The 24,397-nt window shown below is 44.8% G+C and overlaps 1 protein-coding gene across 1 annotated transcript in view; it reads right to left on the bottom strand.

Annotated features, from left to right (window-relative positions):
• Positions 1 to 24,397, bottom strand: part of NUP210 (nucleoporin 210) — a 124,373-nt gene that overhangs the window by 57,132 nt on the left and 42,844 nt on the right. Inside the window, exons 12-16 of the mRNA XM_039546052.1 lie at positions 21,001 to 21,156; positions 9,064 to 9,262; positions 7,354 to 7,499; positions 3,521 to 3,742; positions 935 to 1,108 (exon numbers count right to left, since the gene is read on the bottom strand). Coding sequence (XP_039401986.1) covers positions 935 to 1,108; positions 3,521 to 3,742; positions 7,354 to 7,499; positions 9,064 to 9,262; positions 21,001 to 21,156 — 897 coding nt within the window. The remainder of the gene's footprint in view (positions 1 to 934; positions 1,109 to 3,520; positions 3,743 to 7,353; positions 7,500 to 9,063; positions 9,263 to 21,000; positions 21,157 to 24,397) is intronic.

Here is a 24,397-nt window from a genome sequence, read left to right on the forward strand (position 1 = left end):
GAATGTCACATGCTAGCAGGGGAGCACAAAGTTTTACTCATTTGGATGATGGAGTCATATCTCCTTAACATAGGCATAACCACCAAATAAACATTGCCTATGTATTCTGGGCCAGATTTTCAAGCATGCATGCATGCACTTTTACATACACCCAAATTCAATGCACAACACTCTCTCCCACGCTAATTCATGCACGCATGTAGATATTTGTACACAAACAAACAAACAGTTGCGCCTATACAAGTTAGGCACATGTGCGTACTCGCAAGCATTTTAAAATCTGGCTCTATCGATACAATAAACGTGGACTATCCAGATTAGAATCAAAGGGTATGAGGAACAACTGTTGTACCCAGAAAGAGTTGTTAGAGATATATTTTTGTTTCAAGTCAGATAAACAGGGTAGCTGACCTGCATTTTGTTTACACTAAGTTTTCAAACAAAAATACAAAACAAGGATGTTATCAAATACACACTAAGAACAACTGGGAGGTCAGAAGAAGGAAACAGAACACAATCAAATTTTGCAAGAAACCCATGCATAGCAGAGAGTACATACAAGGGAGGAGTTCCTCTGTCCTTATCCCAGATGACCCATGAAATCCTAGGAGACATCACTCCAGAGGCCCTCTGACAGGGGCACTTGGAGGTCAGAGGACATGACCCACATGCTTTTGCACACACATCCTATTACCTGGTTTGGCCCCTATACACATACTCAAACAATCCCCTTAATACCCCTACATTCTGATTATTCTTGTTCCTAGCACGGGTGGAGTTGGAACTAGTGCTGGTCAGTCAGAACATAGGTGCTCATTATTGCTGCTCTTGCAGCCTGTGAGCACGCCTGTTTTGGGATACTGCCACATGGAGGCACAATTTGCCCTTTAGAGGTGAAATGAGTGGATCACTCCTGGGTCATCATCACACTTACCACTTGCTTGTTTTGTTGCAGCAAAGGGCAGGAGAGGTCAAGCTGAGGATTTGCATAAATAGGAGTCAAAGTGAGTCGGGAAGGGGCTGCGCAGATAAATTTCACAACGGCAGGTTCGATGGCTGGAAAAGGGTTGGTAACAGTGGGCTTATTTCCAACTGTTAAGGCAATCACCTGTATGACATTTGGGAAAGTCAACAAGGTAGATGAAAGCAAAGAACAATGGAGTACAAGTATATTTTACAGGTATAACTATCCTGCTTGAGGCATCTCAGTTATTTTCTGGTGTCGAGATAGAATAAATAAGATATATGAAAGGCTCATGAGTTCATGCCCCAATCACATTCTATACCACAGACAGGCAAGTGAAAAGGATACATTTTAAACGCTGTTCCAGACCATTATCAAAGCACAAATTCTCAGTAATAACGATGAAAAGGGACTATCTCACCAAACTGACAAGAAGGCGGCTTTCAGAGCTTATAAAGACAGTCATCTGGGGTCACTCTCTCATAGGAGGGAAAGGAAGCCAACAGGGAACTGGGCTGGAGGTCCTGTAGATACTTCAGTAGCTTTAAAAACGGCATTTTTTTTTCATATTTTCCCTACAGCTCTCTCTCACATGATAATATCAGACTGAATTAAGTTCAGGCACCTTGGATTTTCCCCTTGTTGGCTGCCTATGAATAATCCCTATCAGCTATTGGTGAGAATTATTGCAATGCCATTCAAATTAGACCATTTCTGTATCATGAAGGTTCCAAATTATACACCACTACCCCAATAGAACGCGGTCCTCGGGAGACAAAAAATCTCACCTCGTTATATCAAACTTGCTTTGACCCCCCCATTCCTTGTTCCCTGACCACCCCCTCCAGAGACCCCCGTCCATAATCACCCCCAGGACCTCACCCCCTCCCCCTGTCCCCAAGACTGCTCCGACCCCTATCCACACACACCCCTCCCGACAGGCACTCACTGGTAGCGGCAGGAAGCAGAGCAGCCCAGAGCCAGTCCCATCCACTCCACCATCTCCCAGCCGCGGCGCTCCGCTTCCCGCTGCCGGTGAGTGCGGGGAAAGGATTCCGCGCGTGCGCGCACGCACCCACACACCCACCCACCAGAGCAACGCGGCCCCAGCCCACTCCAGTTTCCTTGCCCTGGCCCCAGGCGTGTTGCTGGGGGGCAGCTGGGGAAAGGTCCTGCACTCACCTGCGGTGGGAAGTGGAGCGCCACGGCTGGGAGCTGGCGGAGTGGAGCTGGCTGGGGTTGGGCTGCTCCGCTGCCCACCGTCAGTGAGCGCGGGGAGGTTGGGGAAAGGACTCCCCCCGTACTCACTAGTGGCGGGAAGCAGAGTGCTGCGGCTGGGAGCTGGCAGAGTGGAGCGGGCTGGGGCCGGGCTTCCGCCGCTGCTGGTGAACACGGGGGGGGGGGGGAATCCCTTCCCTCAATCCCCCTCCCCCGAGCAACACGGCTGGGGCGAGGCAAGGGAAGCAAGAGCAGGCTGCTCCCGCCCCCCAGCTAATCCCCTGAGCCACTCGGGGACTGCGGGGTCCCCAAAAGTGCCCTCCCACAGCTCCTGCCCCCAGACCCTGGGGCAGGGGAGCCCCTGACCGCCCCCAAGACCCTCTGCCCCTTATTGAACCCCTCGTCCCCAGCCTGGCCCGGCACCCTTATCATGCTGTTCAGAGCAGCATGTCAGAGCTTTACTGCGTTGTATGTGAACCCGCATTATATCGGGTCGCGTTCTATCAGGCTAGAGGTGTATTTACTTACAGAAGTCCCCGATCGGGGAGTAACAGCAAGAAACTGTTTCTTTTGGTCTAGGCCTGCTAGATTCAATTGGGTTTTGTGCAGTATGCATTTTGGGATGCCAGCTACATTGGGTAGTTAATAGCTCTTGGAAGATGATTAGATAACTGGTCAAAATGTAGACAACAGCAAGGCAATATGCAAACTGAATAGCGTCTGCAGGCAGGGGAATTCACTTCTACTACATATTGCAGAAACAAGCGCTAATGGATCTTGGCTGTGTGTGTACCCAATCTTTGAGCACTAGAGCTGGACACTTTCCCATAAGTGACAGGATAAGTGGCATACCAGACTGGTACACCATAGAGAACCTGGGGCCCCCTTACTGATATTTATTCAGGTCAATGGAGCTACACCAAGGATTAGTTTGATCCAGTATTGCAAGTTAGACTAAAGAGTTAAGTCTCTTCTTAAAATAACCTTTTGCAATTATCTTATTCATGGTAAATACATTCAACGGCAGCTATAAGGATTTATCTGTTTTAATACCTTCCACGATATACAGTTACTATGAACTGGCTTCATACTACAATAAAGCCACTGTAATCCTCTTTATAACAATTTAAAAAATGCTTCACTCTTGACTGACACCATACTGAACAGAGTTCATAAGCAATAGGCAGTCATGTACTTATTCAAGTTCCATATTGGCGTATTACAAAAGCTGTTAATCATTTGGAGGCTATACTTTATTATAAATCAATCTGGTTTCTCTTCTCAATTACTCTGCCCAGGATTTGACAGAGAACAACATAAATAGCTTCTGGCACTTACTTGTTCTCCCAAGGTTTTGCAAGATACTCTAACCCAGTGCTGGAAATGATTCCGAGATGTCGGAGGCCCAAATAAAGATAAACCAATACTATCTGTATCTTCAGCAGTGATGTTCCTAAAGAATTTTGAAGGTTCTTGTACCCATGGTCTTGGTCCACCTTCAAACAACATGTCTTTGGAAGAACCCAAAGTTACCAAGGCAACAGAAGAAGGATCTATAGTCTGGAAATGAACAAAAGTTATACTCATTCATATACACACACACACATATATACACACATATATATGATACTGAAATCTATCAGGTGACTATACGTTATGTGAAATTTTTCTCATTCTCAGTGGAAGAGCCGTTTGATTATCATTTCTGTTTAGCCGATGATCTGTTCTACCAAAACTTTTATAAATATGGTTAATTCAGAACACAGCAGTACTAAAATGACTAGCAACGATTAAAAGTAAACTTTGCTCATTAGGGCTATGCCCACAGTGCCTTAGGAACTCTGTTTTTCCTTCTATTGATGATAATTCTCCCATCTCCCCATCTTATGTTAACTGAGTTACTCCAGAGGGAAGAGATTCTGAGTAAAATCCTGGTCCCACTGAAGTAAATGGCAATCTTCTCATTGATTTAAATAGGGCCAGACTGCACCCTCTATCTTTTGAAACCCTTTGGGTTGATTAATCTCCCAGGTACAGCTGTTCTTCAGAACCTGCATTTTACACCCTGACTTTATTTACCCTACTAAACGAAACGAAGGTCTCACTTCAAAACCCTACAGGAATATTAGAACAAATTCTGCACTGATTTAAATCCTAGCCCATCTCATTGACATTGCCTGCAATGGAAATCAACATGGAAATTGGTTTGACATTTTTAATATATAAAGAATCATCTGTTTCAAGTATTCCATGACCAAAACTGATCTGGACATAGGATGGCTCAATTCTTTCTGTGAAAATTAGCGCATGCTGCTTGGAGGAACATAGTTATAAATGCTGGGCACAGACTAATTTTCACTCAACCCTCATGGGTTATTCTCATTGCACAGACATCCACATGTTGCCAAAATTGTAAAGTTTATTCATTCATGTGCTTTTGCCCTGTCCTTGGCTCCTAACTATTTGTCTTCTTACTGCAGGGATTCTTCCACTTTTTCGCTCTGTGGACCACTTCATAAGAGACGTTCTAACGGAAGACAACTCCTCCCAATGTCTCACCCCTCATTTTTATACACAAAAATATTTCATTCTTCAGATGGCAACAACAAGGAAGGGTACTATGGATCACTGTTTGAAAACCACAGTTCCAAGGTCTTTCTAAAGTTCCTGTCACTGTGCTATCTAAGCACTGGCCAACAATGAAAAGATAACAGAGTAATCCCTAAAGTAAGCTATCCTCCCCCTTCCATATACCCATGTCCCTTTTATTTGTTGCCCCCAGACGGGATGCACTGATGTCATATCTGTAATACTTCTAATGAATAGATAATATCTTAACTCAGTGGGAGAGAAGATCTTTTATTCTGTTCTGGATAGCTCAACATCCTCCTCTCTGAAAGATGCGCAAGGATCTCCTCTTTTTTTAAAAGATTTCTTTGATCTGATATGGAATCCATTTATGGCTTCTGTTAAAGGCTATATTTAATTTTCCCAAACCTGATGCATTCCATTTTGTAATCTCAATCTGTGTATTTTAACACCAAGAAATGAAACACTCATTCTTCAACTGATGCAATTAATTTAACTTTTCCCCAGTCGAATGGACTCCTCATCCCCTTGTTAATACAATACCTATATTCACTTGTATAAACTCTTACATGTCAATTTAATCTTTTGAATTTACTATCTATGCTGTGTTCAATCTTCAGACACCCAACAGCTTACCTAGTTTATAGATAAAGAACTGAAAATGTATGGCATCTTTGCCCTATAAAACTGTATTGGGAGTTAGATTTTTTTATGTAGTACTCAGAGCTGAATTTAGAATACTTTATAAAATAAAACTGCAATAAATATAGCCAGTAATTAAGAAGATGGAATGATTATTGGCAGAGGCGAAGAAGAGTTCAGGGGATGGGAGTGGGACAGAGCAGCAAACAGGCTCTTATTTATTCATTTTATTTTAACTATGTTAGTCAAGTATACTGGGTTAAGACTGACTACTGTGTATTTCCAAATTGATCCCCACTTTCAGATTGTTAGACAGAACTTGCCCTTGTCCATAAATCTCTACAATGAGCCTTGGGGATGAAATACAAAATTAGTGTTTTAGTTCTATACTGGTGAAACAGGATTTCTTTTACTCTGATCAATGCTGCAGAAAAAACTCGTGGACAGAATGTGAAATCATCGTTAGACGTATGCAAATTTATTTATTCCAGATTCTGAAACACTACTATCCTAACATGCAGTAGCGATAGCCTCTGCGGATTCAGTCGTTGGCATCTAGTCATGAAGCTGACACACTGTCCTATGCTTCTTAATCATTCCCTGGACTTGTGAACACTGTCCTTTAAATGAGGTTCTTATTTCACTTTGTAACCTGTCCAATGGTGAAACACATTTTAATTGTTTGCAAGGAAAAAAATACTCAGTTCCACAGACTACACAGGCCACCAGACTCTGCCTTTTTTGCCAAATAATAGTTGTGTGTGCTGTGACTACAGGGGTAATAGGCTACGCTTGCTTCTACCTGCTGCTGTGGCCATGCAATTGTGACTGGTCTCATTACTAAGCTTATTAGGCCAATCACTAATCATTTTAAACAGACAGTTAGATACAAGGAAGGCTTTGAACCTCCCACCACTTCAAAGTTTACTGATGAGTAACTAATTAATTCAACAGTTATAATATTTTCCTCCAAAATGTTTCTGAGTTCAGAAAGATTCAATTTCAACCTTGTACTGTGTGTTATCATTTAGCAGCATACTTTTGCCATTTAATTCACCTAATAGCACCTTCATCTCCCAGGATTTTATATTACTCTTATTGAGATCTGCAATACACTGCCTTTGCTTCATTACTGTGGTTTTTATATTTCCTTTTTGAAGTGAAGATAACCCTGGGCAAATTTAATACAGGACTCATGAAAGTTAGAGACTAGCAAAACTAGCTAAAAACAGGAATAGTCTGAATAGCATGTGCACCCAAGTTCTCCTACTCTCACATGAAATGTCCCTTGCTTCTATTTGCCAGAAGCTGGGAATGGGTGACAGAGAATGGATCACTTGATGATTACCTGTTCCATTCATTCCATCTGGGGCACCTGGCATTGGCCACTGTCAGAAGAGAGGATACTGGGCTAGATGGACCTTTGGTCTGACCCAGTATGGCTGTTCTTATGTGTTCTTATATGCATCACTCTTCCAGCAAATCCACACTCATGCTGACAGTATCCCCTGCTATTCTAGTCCTAAGTCTTTTCTTCAGTCCCGTCTATCTGTGATTGTTTTCCGATAGCACCAAACTCACTTTCATTTCTGAACTAAGGGAGAAAGAAATACAGCGCACTAACCCACTACAGAATTCTACCAAGTCCTTTGTTTGGCTTTGGGTACTGATTTGGCCAAGAAACATCTCAAAGACATTGGGTAAGTTGTGGTGCAGAAATCAAACTGCTTGCAGTAAGTATTGGCCCTGATTCAGAAAAGTACTTAAGCACATGCTTAAGAGACATGATTACCTGAATTGGGAAATCCCCAGTCAATGGACTCTCTCATTTTCATATACTAGCACATAATCTCAAATCTCAGTTAAAATTTAAATGAATTTTCCAAGAGTAGACTGTTTTAAGAGCATCAATTAGAGAGAATATCTTACTATAGGCTTACTTTTAGTGGTAGGTAGGCAGCAATGGTGATGCTAGCACTAAGGTGGACATGACCATGAGCGTAACTAACAACAAGCGTTGTATATCCTTGAGCCTCAGCTTTCACTCTGACTCCACTGCAAAAATCAGAACTTGGCTTAAGTCTCCCTGTCAAAAAAACCCAAACAAATAAAGAATAAACATTTGGGGAGAATAAGCGAGACGTGTTAATACAGATTTTAATATAGCTTTCTTGACAGTATTACGTTGATGCTAGAAATATACAGGGAATATGTACAGATAATTTCAGTGACTGCACAAAGGAAATGCAATACCCATAGTTCTATTGAATAATGTATTGTCATTAGCCTCAAAACTGTCACCTTATGAAACATACAAACTTATTAAACTTCTTTTCCTTCCAATTTTTTCTAAAAGGACATCAGTCTTCACTTTGGGATACAGAGTAATATAATTTGCTCTTTTTTTTAGCAGAGTATTTTTCCCTTGCTGTTCTAAATTGAAACTGGCTTGTAATTAAGCCAAAATAAAATGCATGGTTAAAACAATCTTTACTGAACAGAGCATGATATATTTCCTACGTTCAAGTTAATTATTAAGTTCTAAGTTTTATCTAGGGGAAATTAAGTTGTCAGTTTCATGGCATGTGCCTGTTTGCTAACCCAGGTGTTTTGTGGGGTTTTCTTTTCTTCTCTCTCTTTTTTTGGGTTTGACTGGATTTTTTTTTTTAAACAGAACAATGGCAAATAGGGTACATATACGAACTAGGTAGAATGACATTTAAAAGAGCTGCCTCTTCAGCAAGCAGACGCTGTAAGTCTAACAATAACTGCTTTGGCTGGCTCAATAATACAACACAAGGAAGAACTAACTAACAAGAGGCAGGCTAACAAAGGATTGTGGGTGCAAGGTAATCTGATCCAGCAGACACCAGATGACAACAAAGTTGCTCAGCCTGTTAGTGCAGAAGGATTCATAAATGGCAAATTTAGAAGAGATTGCACATTCCATATTCTGGTCAGACAAGTGCTATAATGGTGGAAACAGTTGGGGAAGCACCTGAGGAAATACACTGCTTAAAACAGTAAGCTTCAGAAGGACAGGCCTTTGGCCCTGCTTCAATGATTGCAGTGAATGGAATTTAAGAAATTAATATCCTCGTCCCCCATTTCTCCCAGAAAACAAGCAAACAATCAGATGGGTGAATAGCTTAATAGAACTGAAAAGGGAACTTTATGCAAATTTGGGCATGGTATAATAAGTGAAAGAGTTTGGTATCTTCACATCAGCCAATGTGACTCCCCAAAACCTGACATAATTGGTCATCTCTGGTGAGGAAGCCATCAGGTCTGTCACAGCACCGACTTTGAAAAAACAGTGGAAAGGTCTGGGGTAGAGCAGCGTGTATGTGAGTCTGAACATTCCTCAGTGTACTCGGCTTATTTGTTGCGAGAGATTTTGGTATCCTTAAATACTAAAAGACAAAGAAATAAAAATGCTTTTCCATTAAAAAACAGGCATCTTCAATATACAGAAATGTTGGACTACTATGGTCTCTGTATTTGCAGTTGGACATCTCTCTAGTAATCTGCCATGAATCCATTAAAACAGGCCATTACAAGTAGGTGAATGATTTATATTTGTAACATCTCTATTTGTCTTGTAACCTGAACTGAATACATAGGGTTTTGTTGTTGTTTTTTTTAATCACCTTGGAGCGGTTTGAAGACGCCGCGGTTTTCTACCTCCACGACTAAGTCGAAATGTGAACAATCGCTCAGTGTGACCATCTCACTGGTTTCAATATTCACTAGGCCATTAATCCTCAAGGGCAGCTCCAGTATCTGACCCACACGTGCTTCAACTTGACATGGCGTGAACTCCATGCCACTAGGTTCAGTTACATATACCTGAGAGAGACAAGAAAAAACAATAAGGTAAGACACAGCTACATAAGGAACTAGAAAGAAAGTTTAAGACTCAGTAATTATGTTTTCCTCCCAAAAAACCCCTCTCAAGGGCACCTACCACATTCAGTTTCCCTCTGAGAGAAGAGAGCTAGAAACAACCGTCCAGAGCCCCAACAATGCTGTTTCCCATAACTGCCAGGGAGAGGTGCGAAAGAGTGACTAGAAGTGTTCCCTAAAATTGTAATGCTCTGACCGATGAGATCTTTTCATGAGTGCATTGAAACCTGCAACTATTTTTATGCACTCTATAATCTGCTGCCTATTTTATTCTGGGATTATTTTAAAATGTTGGACCTTCCCCCCCATTAAGACACTACCACAGATTCCGACAGAGGAAGTTTCTGAGCTCAAGTTCCACTGGTATTAGGGCTTGAGCCAATCCCATTGAAGTCAATGGGAGTCTTTCAACCGGTTTCAATGGGCTTTGGATCAAGAAAGGAAATGGCAGCACCGTATGAGGGAAATGCTGATGGGGGTTTACATTATTTTTTTCTATAACTAGTTAATAGACTCTGATTAAGGGAGTCTTTTTTCAATAGGGTATTTATAAGAGATTGTCAAGGGTGCTCAGTGCTTGGTATAGTTTGGAGTTTTTTGGTACGATAGCGGAAATCTGAATAAGTAAAATGACAATCTGGAGCTTGATCCTGCAACTTTTATTTATGCACGTAATGCTTACATGAGAGGTGACAAAGAGTCCTGTGGCACCTTATAGACTAACAGACGTACTGAAGCATACGCTTTCGTGGGTGAACACCCACTTCGTCAGATGCATGATATGAGAAGCACCTCTGACCTCAAAAGAGTTACGTGTGTAAGTAAGAGAGGCAGCATCAGATCCTAGGACTCTAGATGGTCTGAAATGATTAACAGAATGTTTAAAGACATTATCTGAAGTGTTGATGAGCAGGCCCTTGAATGGTATTTGTTTGTTACTCCGATTTGTTACCTTTTTGCTAATGTTAAAGAAACCATCACAGACAGATTGTAACACTTCATAACCATTGCTGTGATCAAAGCTTTTCATTTGCAGCATCTTTAACTTCTTAAACCATCTGCCAAAAGCTTCAGGGTAAATTGTTAGACCATATGGTATGGTGTTAAAACTGCAATCCTCATGGAACATAAATGACTATTATTATAACTTGCTTATCAAGGTCAGCAGATAAAGCTCCTGCCCCAAACACTTCAATTTATTCCAAACAGAAAAGACGGTTACTCACCGTTGTAACTGTTGTTCTTCGAGATGTGTTGCTCCTATCCATTCCAGTTAGGTGTGCGCACGAAGCGTGCACGTTCGTCGGAAGATTTTTACCCTAGCAACACTCGGTGGGTCGGCTGGGCGCCCCCTGGAGTGGCGCCGCTATAGCACTAGATATATACCCCAGCCGACCCGTCCGCTCCTCAGTTCCTTCTTGCCGGCTACTCCGACAGTGGGGAAGGAGGGCGGGTCTGGAATGGATAGGAGCAACACATCTCGAAGAACAACAGTTCCAACGGTGAGTAACCATCTTTTCTTCTTCGAGTGATTGCTCCTATGCATTCCAGTTAGGTGATTCCCAAGCCTTACCTAGGCGGTGGGGTCGGAGTGAGACGTGGCAGAGTGTAAGACTGCTGAGCCAAAGGCTGCATCATCTCTGGACTGTTGCACCAGTGCGTAGTGGGAAGCAAAGGTGTGAACGGAAGACCAGGTTGCAGCGCGACAGATGTCCTGAATGGGGACATGGGCCAGGAAGGCGGCCGAAGAGGCTTGCGCTCTTGTAGAGTGAGCGGAGAGATGGCCAGCCGGAACCTGAGCGAGCTCGTAGCAAGTCTTGATACATGATGTCACCCAGGCCGAAATCCGCTGGGAAGAGACTGGCATGCCCTTCATGCGATCTGCTACCACCACAAAGAGTTAGGGCGAACGGCGGAAGGGTTTCGTTCGCTCTATATAGAAAGCTAGAGCCCTACGAACGTCCAGGCTATGAAGCTGCTGTTCCCGGCGTGATGCGTGCGGTTTTGGGAAGAAAACCGGGAGGAAGATGTCCTGGTTCACATGGAAAGCCGACACCACCTTAGGCAGGAAGGCGGGGTGTGGTCGAAGCTGCACTTTGTCCTTATGAAAGATAGTATAGTCAGCCGTCAGGGCACGAGGTTCAGAGACTCGTCGTGCCGAAGTAATTGCGACGAGGAAGGCCGTTTTCCAGGACAAGTAGAGAAGGGAACACGTGGCCAAGGGCTCAAAGGGGGCTCCCATAAGCTTGGCTAAGACCAAGTTCAAATCCCAGGTTGGAGTTGGGCGCCGTACCGGAGGGTATAATCGTTCTAGCCCCTTTAGAAAACGGGAAACCATGTGATTGGAGAAGTTCCCCTATGCTGGGCCTAAAGGCGGAAATTGCCGCCAGGTGCACTTTCAAGGAGGAGATAGAGAGGCCTTGCTCCTTGAGGGACCAGAGATAGTCCAGGATCTTGGGAATAGGTATCAGGAGAAGGTTGAGACCTTTCAGACTGCACCAGAGCGCGAAACACTTCCACTTAGTGAGGTAGGTCGACTGAGTAGAAGGTTTTCTGCTCTCTAGCAGCACCTGCTGCACTGCAGCGGAACAGTCCTGCTCTGCATGGGTTAGCCATGCAGGAGCCAAGCCGTCAGGTGGAGGGACCGCAGGTCCGGGTGGCGAAGCCTGCCGAAGTCCTGCGTTATGAGGTCCAGCGATAGCAGAAGGGGAATAGGATCTGCTACTGAGAGGTCGAACAGCAGGGTGTACCAGTGCTGTCTCGGCCATGCCGGAGCAATGAGAATGAGGCGGGCCTTGTCCCTGCGGAGCTTGAGCAGCACCCGATGTACGAGGGGGAACAGAGGGAAGGCATACAGCAGGTGATCCTGCCACGGGAGGAGGAATGCGTCCGAGAGGGAGCCCTGGGAGCCGCCCTGGTAAGAGCAGAACAGATAGCATTTCCTGTTCTCTCTGGAGGCAAAAAGGTCTATCCGGGGAAAACCCTACCTCTGGAAAATTGTGTGCACCACATCGGGACGAAGGGACCACTCGTGGGAGAGGAAAGACCTGCTGAGGCGGTCTGCCAGTGTGTTCTGCACTCCCAGGAGAAACGATGCCACTATGTGAATGGAGTGGGCTATGCAAAAGTCCCACAGTTGCATCGCTTCCGTGCAAAGCGGGGAGGAACGTGCTCCGCCCTGTTTGTTGACGTTGATCATAAGGCCGAGGTGTTGAAACAGGTCTAAGATCTCGGTCATTTGCTGAGCTACGAGCTGCTGGGACGTCCCGCGGACCAGCCAGTCGTCGAGATACGGGTAAACATGTATCCGACGACGGCGAAGGGCCGCGGCAACCACCACCATGCACTTGGTGAAGACCCTCGATGCAGTGGAGAGGCCGAAGGGGAGCACCGTAAACTGGTAGTGCTGGTGGTTGACGACAAAGCGCAGGTAGCGTCGATGAGGAGGGTAAATCGTAATATGGAAATACGCGTCCTTCATGTCGAGGGCAGCAAACCAGTCTCTCAGATCCAGGAGGGGAATAATGGTCCCCAGGGTTACCATGCGAAACTTGAGCTTGACCAGAAATCTGTTGAGCTCTCGGAGGTCGAGGATTGGTCAAAGACCTCCCTTCGCCTTGGGGATTAGGAAATATCGGGAATAAAATCCCCTGCCCCGCATGCCTTCCGGCACCTCCTCTATGGCACCCAAACTCAACAGAGACTCGACCTCTTGCAAGAGGAATTGCTCGTGAGAGGGGTCCCTGAAGAGGGACGGGTAGGGTGGGTGGGAGGGAGGGGGCGAAACAAACTGGAGGCAGTAACCAGACTCCACCGTGTGAAGTACCCAGTTATCTGTTGTTATGTGGGACCACGCCGGTAGGAAGTGGGAAAGACGGTTGATAAACAACGGGGAAGGATCCAGTAAAGAAACTGGTGGGCCGTCCTCGGGCGTCCCATCAAAAGTTTTGCTTGGGTCCTGAGGAAGGCTTGAAGGGCGGTTGGGACTGGTTTCCCTGATTGCCCGACTGCCTGCGCCGGTTCACTCTGCCCCTGCGCCTATTATCGGGGCGCGGTCTGGGCTGGTTGAATGGGCAGTATGGCTGTGGCCGGAAGGATCTCCGCTGGGTAACCGGCGTGTGCATGCCGAGGGAGCGAATGGTGATTCGACCATCCTTGAGGGTCTGCAGCCGTGAGTCTGTCTTTTCAGAAAAGAGACCCTGGCCATCAAACGGCAAGTCCTGGATGGTGTGCTGGACCTCCAGCGACAGTGTGGAGGCCTGAAGCCACAAAATTCTCCGCATGGTCACTCCAGAGGCCAAAGTCCTGGCTCCCGAATCTGCAGAGTCCAGAGAGGCATGGAGGGCTGACCAGGACACCTTTTTACCCTCCTCAACAAGGGCCGTGAACTCAGGCCGGGAGTCGGAAGGCACAAGCTCAGAGAACTTGGAGAGGAACACCGAGGTGTTGTAGGTGTACCTACTAAGGAGAGCCAGCTGGTTGGCGACTCTCAACTGGAGGCCCCCGGCCGAATAGACCTTACGGCCCAAAAGGTCCATGCGCCACGCCTCCTTGGATTTGGGCGCTGGCGCCGGCTGGTCATGTTGCTCACAGTTGTTAACCAACTGGACCACCAACGAGCACGGAGCTGGGTGTGTGTAGAGATACTCGTATCCCTTAGATGGGACCGAGTATTTTCTCTCCACTCCGCGAGCGGTAGGCAGGATCGAAGCTGGTGACTGCCAGACAGTGTCCGCATTCCGCTGTATAGTGCGTATGAAGGGCAGGACCACACGAAGAGGCGCATCTGCTCCGATTATGCTGACGACGGGGTCATTGTCCTCTGCCACCTCCTCAACCGGCAGGTTTATGTTTTGGGCCACCCGTCGTAGCAAGTCCTGATGGGCCCGAAGGTCGATCGGGGGAGGGCCCAAGGAGGATGCCCCAGCCACGGCCTCATCCGGTGAGGAAGAGGATGATAGGCCTGGGAGCAGCGTGTCCGGCGGGGGCTCATCGAGCTGCTGCGGGGCTTCAGCAACCGGGGGATGCTCTGCAACCGTGGATGTCAGCGGCTCCTCTACCACAGCTGTGGGGGGAGGTCTGCTGACCGTAGCCTCAGGCGCTCTGTGGTCGGATGTCCTGGAGCGCTGGGTGGAAAAGGGCACTCCTTGAGTCTCATGGTAGGCCCATGGAGTCCAGAAGCCCCATTGAGGACCCTGGTCTTGCCCTTGAGGCTCGGTGCGTTGATCAACGGCGCTGTCTGCTTGAGAGGAGACGGACGGCTGTCTCGAAGGCCACGGCGGGGCAGAGAGACTGTGCGACTGCGCCGTCGACGCCGCAGGCACGTTCCTGGATGGTGCCGGGGAACGGTGCTGGTCCTCGCGGTGCCGGGAATGAGACCGGGACCATCGACCGTGCTGGTGCCGGGAGGTCGACCGGGATCTCGAGTCCCGACGGTGGGAGCGGCTGCGGGACGATCGGTACCGGGAACGGTACCGGTGGTAGCGCCGGTCCGGAGAGCGGGACCGGGATCGCCTCCGCGAGTACGACTGGTACCGCGATGGAGAGCGGTACCGGGACTGCGAGCGGTGCCAAGATCTGGAGCGGCGTGAGCGTGAACGTCTCCGGGATCGGGACCGGGACCTGGAGTACCGTCTCTCGTGTCTGTCAGGGGAAGGAGGCCGCATGATAGCCAGCTTACCCGCTGACTTAACAACCCGCACCGGCGGTGCCGGGGGTTGAGTATGCGTTGGCTCCGTTTGCAACACAATGAGTTCTCTCGCCGTCGAAAAAGTTTCAGGTGTCGACGGGAGAGCGAGCTCGACCACGGTATGCACCGGGGAGCAAGGAGGTACCGGACTCGACGGCCCTTGCGGTGCCAGAGTCAACGGTACAGCGCAGGGTTTATGCGCTGTTGGGGTCGGTGCCGGGGGCGCCTGTGTCGGTGCCGGTGGTTGGGCGAGGGGTCCTGGTGCAGAGGCCTTGGAGGACGTCTGCGCTGGCTTACGTTTCCTCGAGGGAGAGAGGGAACGGTGCCGGGGTGCCGGTGCCGGCTGCTGCTTCTTCATGGCCTCGGTACCGGAACGGCCAGGAACCGATGGAGCGCTCTGCACCAACGAAGTCTGTGGAGCGGCCGGTGTCGGCACCGCAGGGCTAAGTGCCGATTCCATCAGGAGCTGCTTCAAGTGAAAGTCCCGCTCCTTCTTTGTCCTTGGCTTAAAGGACTTGCAAATGTGGCACTTACACTGGTCTACAATTTTTGAGAAGTCGTCTGCTTCAGGAGATAAAATGTGCTATTTATTATGTATTTTGACGTGCTGAATTCAAATATGACAATTAAAACAACTGATTGGCTACTGTTTCTAAGTTATGTAAGTTTTTACATTTTATGTCTATGTATATTGTGTAGATAGTAGAGTTTTAATTGTAAACCTAGGTCTTTTCATGTGTTTATGGTTGCTTTACATGATAATATTTCACCTGTCCTGTTTATGTAACACTTTAAAAATCAGCAAAAGGGTTATATAACTAAAATTTATTATGAAACAAAAGGCAAAAAACTATTATGTACATAGTTTAGTCCTATTCAGTGTCTACTCGGCGCTTCTTGGCTTGTCTCTTGTATTCATTAAATGGAGCATCTCTTGTCACTGTCCAGCAATAGTCTGCAAGCATTGATGGGCTCCATTTGCCCTGATAGCGTTTCTCCATTGTTGCAATGTCCTGGTGAAATCGCTCGCTGTGCTCATCGCTCACTGCTCCGCAGTTCGGTGGAAAAAAATCTAGATGAGAGTGCAAAAAATGTATCTTTAGTGACATGTTGCAACCAAGGCTTTTGTATGCCTTGAGGAGGTTTTCCACCAACAACCTGTAGTTGTCTGCCTTGTTGTTTCCGAGAAAATTTATTGCCACTAACTGGAAGGCTTTCCATGCCGTCTTTTCCTTGCCACGCAGTGCATGGTCAAATGCATCATCTCAAAGAAGTTCACGAATCTGAGGACCAACAAAGACACCTTCCTTTATCTTAGCTTCACTTAACCTTGGAAATTTTCCACGGAGGTACTTGAAAGCTGCTTGTGTTTTGTCAATGGCCTTGACAAAGTTCTTCATCAGACCCAGCTTGATGTGTAAGGGTGGTAACAAAATCTTCCTTGATTCAACAAGTGGTGGATGCTGAACACTTTTCCTCCCAGGCTCCAATGACTGTCGGAGTGGCCAATCTTTCTTGATGTAGTGGGAATCTCTTGCACGACTATCCCATTCGCAGAGAAAACAGCAGTACTTTGTGTATCCAGTCTGCAGACCAAGCAAGAGAGCAACAACCTTCAAATCGCCACAAAGCTGCCACTGATGTTGGTCATAGTTTATGCACCTCAAAAGTTGTTTCATGTTGTCATAGGTTTCCCTCATATGGACTGCATGACCAACTGGAATTGATGGCAAAACATTGCCATTATGCAGTAAAACAGCTTTAGGACTCGTCTTCGATGAATCAATGAACAGTCTCCACTCATCTGGATCGTGATTGATGTTGAGGGCTGCCATCACACCATCGATGTTGTTGCAGGCTACAAGATCACCTTCCATGAAGAAGAATGGGACAAGATCCTTTTGACAGTCATGGAACATGGAAACCCTAACATCACCTGCCAGGAGATTCCACTGCTGTAGTCTGGAGCCCAACAGCTCTGCCTTACTCTTGGGTAGTTCCAAATCCCTGACAAGGTCATTCAGTTCACCTTGTGTTATGAGGTGTGGTTCAGAGGAGGAGGATGGGAGAAAATATGGGTCCTGTGACATTGATGGTTCAGGACCAGAAGTTTCATCCTCTTCCTCGTCTGACTCAAGTGAGAATGATTCTGGTGCATCAGGAACCGGCAGTCCTTCTCCGTGGGGTACTGGGCGTATAGCTGATGCAATGTTTGGATAATGCACAGTCCACTTTTTCTTCTTTGACACACCTTTCCCAACTGGAGGCACCATGCAGAAGTAACAATTGCTGGTATGATCTGTTGGCTCTCTCCAAATCATTGGCACTGCAAAAGGCATAGATTTCCTTTTCCTGTTCAACCACTGGCAAAGATTTGTTGCACAAGTGTTGCAGCATATGTGTGGGGCCACCTCTTGTCCTGATCTCCAATTTTGCAGCCAAAATAAAGGTGATAGGCTCTCTTAACCATAGTGGTTATACTGCGCTTTTGTGATGCAAAAGTCACTTCACCACAAACATAGCAGAAGTTATCTGCACTGTTCACACAAGTACGAGGCATCTCTGCTCACTTTTGGCTTTGCAAAATCAAACACTGACAAATAAGAGAGCACGACACTGTATGTTTTCAAGAGCTGATATAGGGCAATTTGTTCAGCAGAGTGATGTAAGCTTCGTTATGATTGCATCATCCATGACTTCTAGGAATAACATGATGCAATTCATATCATGTATGACGCAATACCAGCTTCAGATTGCATCATTCATTGTTTTGCCTAAAAAGCAAGTACTGTCCAAACCCAGTCATAGATTTATTCATAGATCCAGTCAAAGATGTATTTTAGTCATTTCTGGTTTAAATTGAAATCCCTTCCCTTTATAACTCACTTATCCTCCGCTATTCCCAAGTCAAGGGTCGTATATACTGACCCAATAGCATATCTTGAAAACTAGAGCCAATCAACAATTTTAAACATCATTTTCATTCTCAGTGACCCAGAATTAGTAAAGTTAGACTACATTTATTTCAGAAGCATTTTGGCTGTAGAGCAGTGTTATCGGTAAGATGAGACTCTCCTAAGCACCGCAGGCAGGAGTCGTGAGGGTCTCCAATCGGCATGGGCCGCTGGCAGGCCGAGCATGGCTTAAATCCCGGTGCCTTGGGCATGAGCCCGCACCGGGTTGGGAAAAGAAGGGCTAGGCCCCTCGATTTCCCCTAACAAACTAACACTAAATACAACAAACTATTTAAACTAATCTAACTAACTATATACAACAAGTATGAAAAGAAAAGCAGTGATACGCTAGGGCTGTGGAGGTCAACGAAGCACTCCACTGTTCCAACGACCGTCACGGGCGGTAAGAAGGAACTGAGGAGCAGACGGGTCGGCTGGGGTATATATCTAGCGCTATAGCGGCGCTACTCCAGGGGGCGCCCAGCCAACCCACCGAGTGTTGCTAGGGTAAAAATCTTCCGACGAACGTGCACGCGGCGCGCACACACCTAACTGGAATGCATAGGAGCAATCACTCGAAGAAGAACACATAATGTTTAACACGGTACTAAACATCTCTGCTAACATCACACGATGCTCTATTTGCTCAATCTATTGCTCTAAAAGCTTGCATGGTAAGAAGCATTTTTTTGAGTTATTACCATCTATAAACTTTGAATTGTATTTGGAAATAGAGTTTTAATTAAAAACATCATTTCTGAACCTCCTGCAGGCAACTGTCATATTGCTAAAAAGTGACATCTTTGGGACACAGATAATATGGGCGCAGTGTCACAGAAAGATTGTAAAGCAGCTTCCATCTTGCTTTAATACTGGTTTTACAGCCAGATCATCACAGTTTACACATTTAAACACTATGCTTAATGTCCATTTAAACTACATTTTGTAGAATTGATGTAGTTAAAATACATTAAAAGCAAGCTGGTGCACCCTGCAAAGATGTTGCAGATGCACTTTGACCCAGCAAGTTTTGTTTCAAAAGATTTTTCCCCAACACAGTCATATTAAACAAAAGTCTGGCTGCTTAAATAGCTCTCTTTTCATTATGGGACAGTACTAGAGAGTTTGACAAGCACATACTCTCTCACACTCTTGCCAGAAGGAGCTCTGAAGCAAACAAGGGTACAATGTGGAACCTGAAGGATTTTAGCTATGCTGGATAAGGGAAGTCATAAAAGCGATTAGGCATTTTGAGTCACTAGTGTCTGTAATTTTAATTCAGTCAATTCGCTCCACATCAGCCACTAAATTATATCCATGCACCCGTTATGCAGGTGCATTCTTCCAAGTCTACAAATGCTCTTCTGAACTCAACTGCCACCTTTTCCTGGAAATGGATAGCATTTTTTTTTTTACAAGGCTCTCAGTTTGATGTAAGAGTGAAAAGTTGCTTGCCAGTCTGGGTGTCTCATTGCTTGGCATAAATAAGCATATTCCAGGTGAGGAGTTCTCTATTTATGACCATATTGTACACAAATGTACCTGCTCCAGGTCTCAAAATAGTCAAATAAATCACACACAAATTTGCAGCTCTCAACCACCATCTCTTACTTCTACTGCTGGGAGTTTAGGAGCAAGCTTTTACTCCTCAATTCAGGTTCTCTCTACAATGCTTAGCTTTTTAAAGCTGTACTTCTACTCTGCCTTTTTCGAAAGCCTGCATTCGGGCCATGCTCATGCTTCAGAGGCTGCATTTCACTGAGGCTGATACAGACAAGGGTATGCCCATTTTGGCCCTAATCCAGCTTAAAAAGTTAAGCATATACTTACATGCCATGCTATATTGGGGCTGCCTGTATTCCTAAGAGCACCATGAATGCTACACAACAGTCGAATACAGTGAAAAAGAACACCATTTTTGAAGTAGGCAGAATGCAGTTACCCAAGTTAGAATCTGACCAGAACAACTGGGGCTACTGCCTTCTCTTTTGTAAAATAAATTAATAAAATAAAATAATAAGGCTTTATCCATTAAATTTATTTTCTACCATTTTTTGTTCAGGATTACTTAAAGGCATTGGCCAGTTCTCCATTAAGGAACAGGGCACCATGTAAGTTCCCCCAACTGAAAACTTCCAAAGCTGCAAAAATGCTAGGAAAAAGTATTTACATTCATGGAGCTCCATCATAAGCCTCAAGTAGGGACTTTTCTGCTCCCCCACTTCTTGTCACAGAGATTTTCTTGTAAGTAGATTGCGATGCTTGTTCCTAGATTTTTCCCCACTAGGTCACTACCACAAGCAATAATTATTCTATAAAAGCAGTAAGAGTGGGTGTGGGTTTGCAGAGAGGTGGCCAATGCTTCCAAATACCTCCTGACTGAGGTATATTTTTTTGTCCCCTGTATCCTTCTGAAGCAATAACCCACTGAAGGAATCATGGTGTCTTTTCTAAAGACAGTTTTAGCTTGTTTTGGGATCTGGAGCTCAACTGGGTTTGTCACGTGGGATTTTGTAAAATTCTGGCTTTCTATCCTTGCTGAGAAATGCCCATCCACCTGGATGGTGTCTGCTATCATTTAGCATAAGGGAAAAACAAACTGTTTCTGGTAGGGCAACAGTGTTTTTACTTAGGGTTATCAGGCTGATTGCTTGGCCTGCAGCGAGTATTTGTTACTTTTTTAACAAAGAATTTAACTGGGAAAAGCCTTTCCTGGGAGAGGAGGTAAAGGGACAGGCTACATTTCATCGCCGGGACTGACGTTAAAATAGAAATTAAAGAGATAGTCTGAGAGGAGCCCCCAATAGCATGAGCTCTGACTCAGCTTGCCTGCCGCAGGGCATGGATGCAGAATTCTGTGGGACATGTGACCAGGGGCTGTGGTTTAAGAGACACTCTGATCCTTGACTGCATTCTGGGACATGTGACCAGGGGTTGTGGTTTAAGAGACACTCTGATCCTTGACTGACAGCTCTCCCTGCCTTCTCTACTGCTGCTAAAGCCAAATTTCAGAAGAGACCAGAGAAAATACTGTTTACCTTCATTTCTCCATAGTGCAGTGGGTTCTGAACATCATTTGCCTGTATAACACTGACACCAATATCACTTCCAGTTGTCATGACTCCTTTGACTGTTACTGTAGCAACAGCCTGGTTAGAATAGGACCAACTGAAATTTCCACTTCCACCGTGAGCCTAAAACATGAAGGAAAAAATATTTAATTTGTATTAATATGGTGCCCTGTTCTCTTGGTTACCATCTACCCAAACTTCAGACATAGTACATAAAATGCTAGCCACACTGCGTAGAGTTAAGAATGCTAGCACTGAAATACAATGAAACTGAGGCCCCAACACGTTAAATCAGCAAGGCCAGGGATTAGCAGATTCCTGCTCTTCATTCATTTTAATTTCAGATTTATTCACACATATTCATTTTGCTCATCACTGCTGCTAACCTAAACGCCTCTCTCTACCACTGCTGCAAAATTCTAATGCTCAAAGATCCCTGTGATTAATAGCACTTGCAGTCAGCATATCATTTCACAAGTCAGCACAACAGAGGCCCAGCGTGTGTGATTGCTGTATTTTTCAAAACTCTGATTAATTTTCTGTTGCTGAAAGCCAAAGACAGTCAAGTGGACATTTTTAGGTCTCAGAGCAGCTAACCTACTGTACTATGGCAACTGGCTTCTACCAACGGGAATTGTTGAGAAGTCTAAAAAGCAAAAGAAGAGGGCAGAGAAAAGGAAACAAAAATTGATTTTTTGCTGCCATTGCATCTTTATATTTAGCCTGAACAGTATGTTAGCAGATGTTTCTGTATCTGTACATCCGGCATACATACTGCTCCAGGAATTTATCCATCAGGAGTGAGTGATAGGTAGCAATGCAGATTGCCCACACTTACATTGGGCAATTCAGAGGCCTTTACACTATGTAGGTTACATCCTCAACCAGGCACTCTAAGGATTCAATCATTGCCAAACCTAGATATTCAAGTCAAAGGGGACCATTCCCAAGAATCAGACCTTTCCAGTTCATGAAGGATTTTAAGATAAATTGCCAGGACTTTAACTTTATTTTAGTTTAGTGGAGCGAGGAGGAACAACTTATTATTCAGTCTTACGGTCTGTGTCGCAAGAAAGATGAATGACCTTGCCCATTAAGTAGTATGGTAACTCTATAGCTTATTGAAATCAAAGCAGAATACTATCTGCTGAAATTTCACATTCACACTGAGTCAAGAACCACTGAGTTTGCTGCATCAGAAGTAACACTGTCATTCTCAATCTGTAACATTCTTATACAAAGAAAACCATTGCTATAGAATTCATAGTTTTTAAACAGCATTATGGTAAGTTACAAAAATAACTCTGTGGCAACATCTTGCTGCACAGCAAAAGGTACTGAGAATAATTTGCATTTTAAAAAAAAAAAACCATCTTTTTCTCTATCACCCAGGTGCCCCTCTCCACATGCTATGGTCGACCTGTGAGACAATGTTCCATAATGAGAATAATGTCCTACGGTAAGAAGCTTCAAATTATGTGGGGGTTAATTTCTGTAGCATAGTAAACATTTTCTATAAACACGATTCAACTGATATAAACAAAGTACAATGAAAAACACGGTTCATGTGGGCAGTAATCATAGGTCTAAAAAGAGGAACAGCTGAGACACATGCAACTAGACTCTTCCCAAAGAATCAAAGAGGAGGTGATTTAATATGATAGTTGCTTTTCTCTCATGGGCTTCTACATGGCCCATTAACAGAAAATCATCAGAAAAAAAAATGAAAAACTACTGACCAAATAGGCAACAGTTGGACTGGGACTCGGGTAAATAGGCTCAGTCGAGAAGGGTGAAAGCTCAGATTCCTTAGGATAATGCAGAATTATTTATTCAAAATGCTTTGGAGACATTAGGTCTACCTGGATAAACTGAGCTTCACTTAAAATAGTCAGAAGACTGACTGTAAAAATGTTACCTTCTTATGTGCATGCATCTTCTTACCAGGCAAACAAAAAAAAACGTTGCTACATTTTACACTAGTTACTACTGAACAGCTCAGGGAAAATAAACTGGATTCTACCCTGACTTGCACATCATCCATGGACTTGTTAACTGGGCCCACAATTTGTATTACTGATGACTGATGATGCACAAGCCTGAAAGAACACAAATTGACTTTCAGATTCCTAGCTTTGTAAGGCTGACACTTGGCTTTTCTAAAGTAAGTAAAGTAAAAAGATGTTTAAACTCTCTTTGTACATGTATTCAGAGCCAGTTTCAAAATCAAGAAATCAGTGACATAAAATAAACATGGAACCCCCATGATGCAGACACACTTTTCAGAGATTAAACAAACTTTGGGACTAGTCCAAAGCCCACCAAAATCTCTGGGAGTTTATTCCTTGACTTAAAAGGGCTTGATCTGAAACCCACTGAGCAAGAGGTGGAGACTAATCTGAAAACAAGAATGGCAGTAATAATCTGTCTACTGTAATTAACAACCAATTGTAACTGAGCACTAACTGCTGTTGTGATAATTAAGCATACAAATTTGCCCTAATTGTGAGGGCAGCCATGAGAAGTGAAAGTTCATGAAATGTCACAATAGCCTATTACAACAAGCGTTGATGGGCAAAGCAAGATCGAGAGATTGAATTAGTAAAAAGAAAAAAAGGCTTCCTGTTATAATACAAGGACTGTGTTAAGATTGTGACTGGTAAACATGAGGAGCAGAGGACCGGAAATCAATTAATCAAAATACCTGTGTCTGAAATTAGGTCTAACTGATGGACAAAATACCGAGGGTGTGGGTTATTCCGCCCATCACTTCCTTTTGGGGTTCTTAAAGAAAGAGACTTTGGGAGAAAAATTGGTTCCTGGAGTGAGCTTCACTATCCTGGCTGCCACCCTCACCATCTCCTGAGACCCAGGATCTTCATTCTAATCCTGAGAGATGACCACCTGGGATGTCAGACTTTGTCTCCTTCCCCCTAAAATGTGTCCTTTTCCTTCCCTAACTTATTTCTTCTCTTTCCTATCTCTCGCCTTGTTCCTTCTGTCTAATAAGAGTCTGGCTTAGCCGGCAAGACTGCATATTTTGCAACACTGCTGTACACCTGTGACCAGAAAGAGGCAGCTCAAAGCAATGTCCTGAACAGTCTAATGCTAGTAACAAGTTTGCCAGGTCTTGGAGTGGCTTATAAGACCATGTGCTATGTCTGTGTTTTTCCAGCAGTAAGATCAGAAGTGAGAGTTAACATCAGAGACAGAAGCTGCATTTTCTGTCTTTGCTGTTCTTTTCTTTCCCTTTTTGTGTATTTTCTTATTTTGACTTCTTAGGAAACAGCACTTTAACAACAACAGCAATAACAACAGCCCATCTCAACTAACGTCTTTTTCCCCAAAAGGGCAGTTATTACCA

Source organism: Mauremys reevesii, linkage group 7, assembly GCF_016161935.1.
Source record: "Mauremys reevesii isolate NIE-2019 linkage group 7, ASM1616193v1, whole genome shotgun sequence".
Classification (NCBI taxonomy): domain Eukaryota; kingdom Metazoa; phylum Chordata; order Testudines; family Geoemydidae; genus Mauremys; species Mauremys reevesii.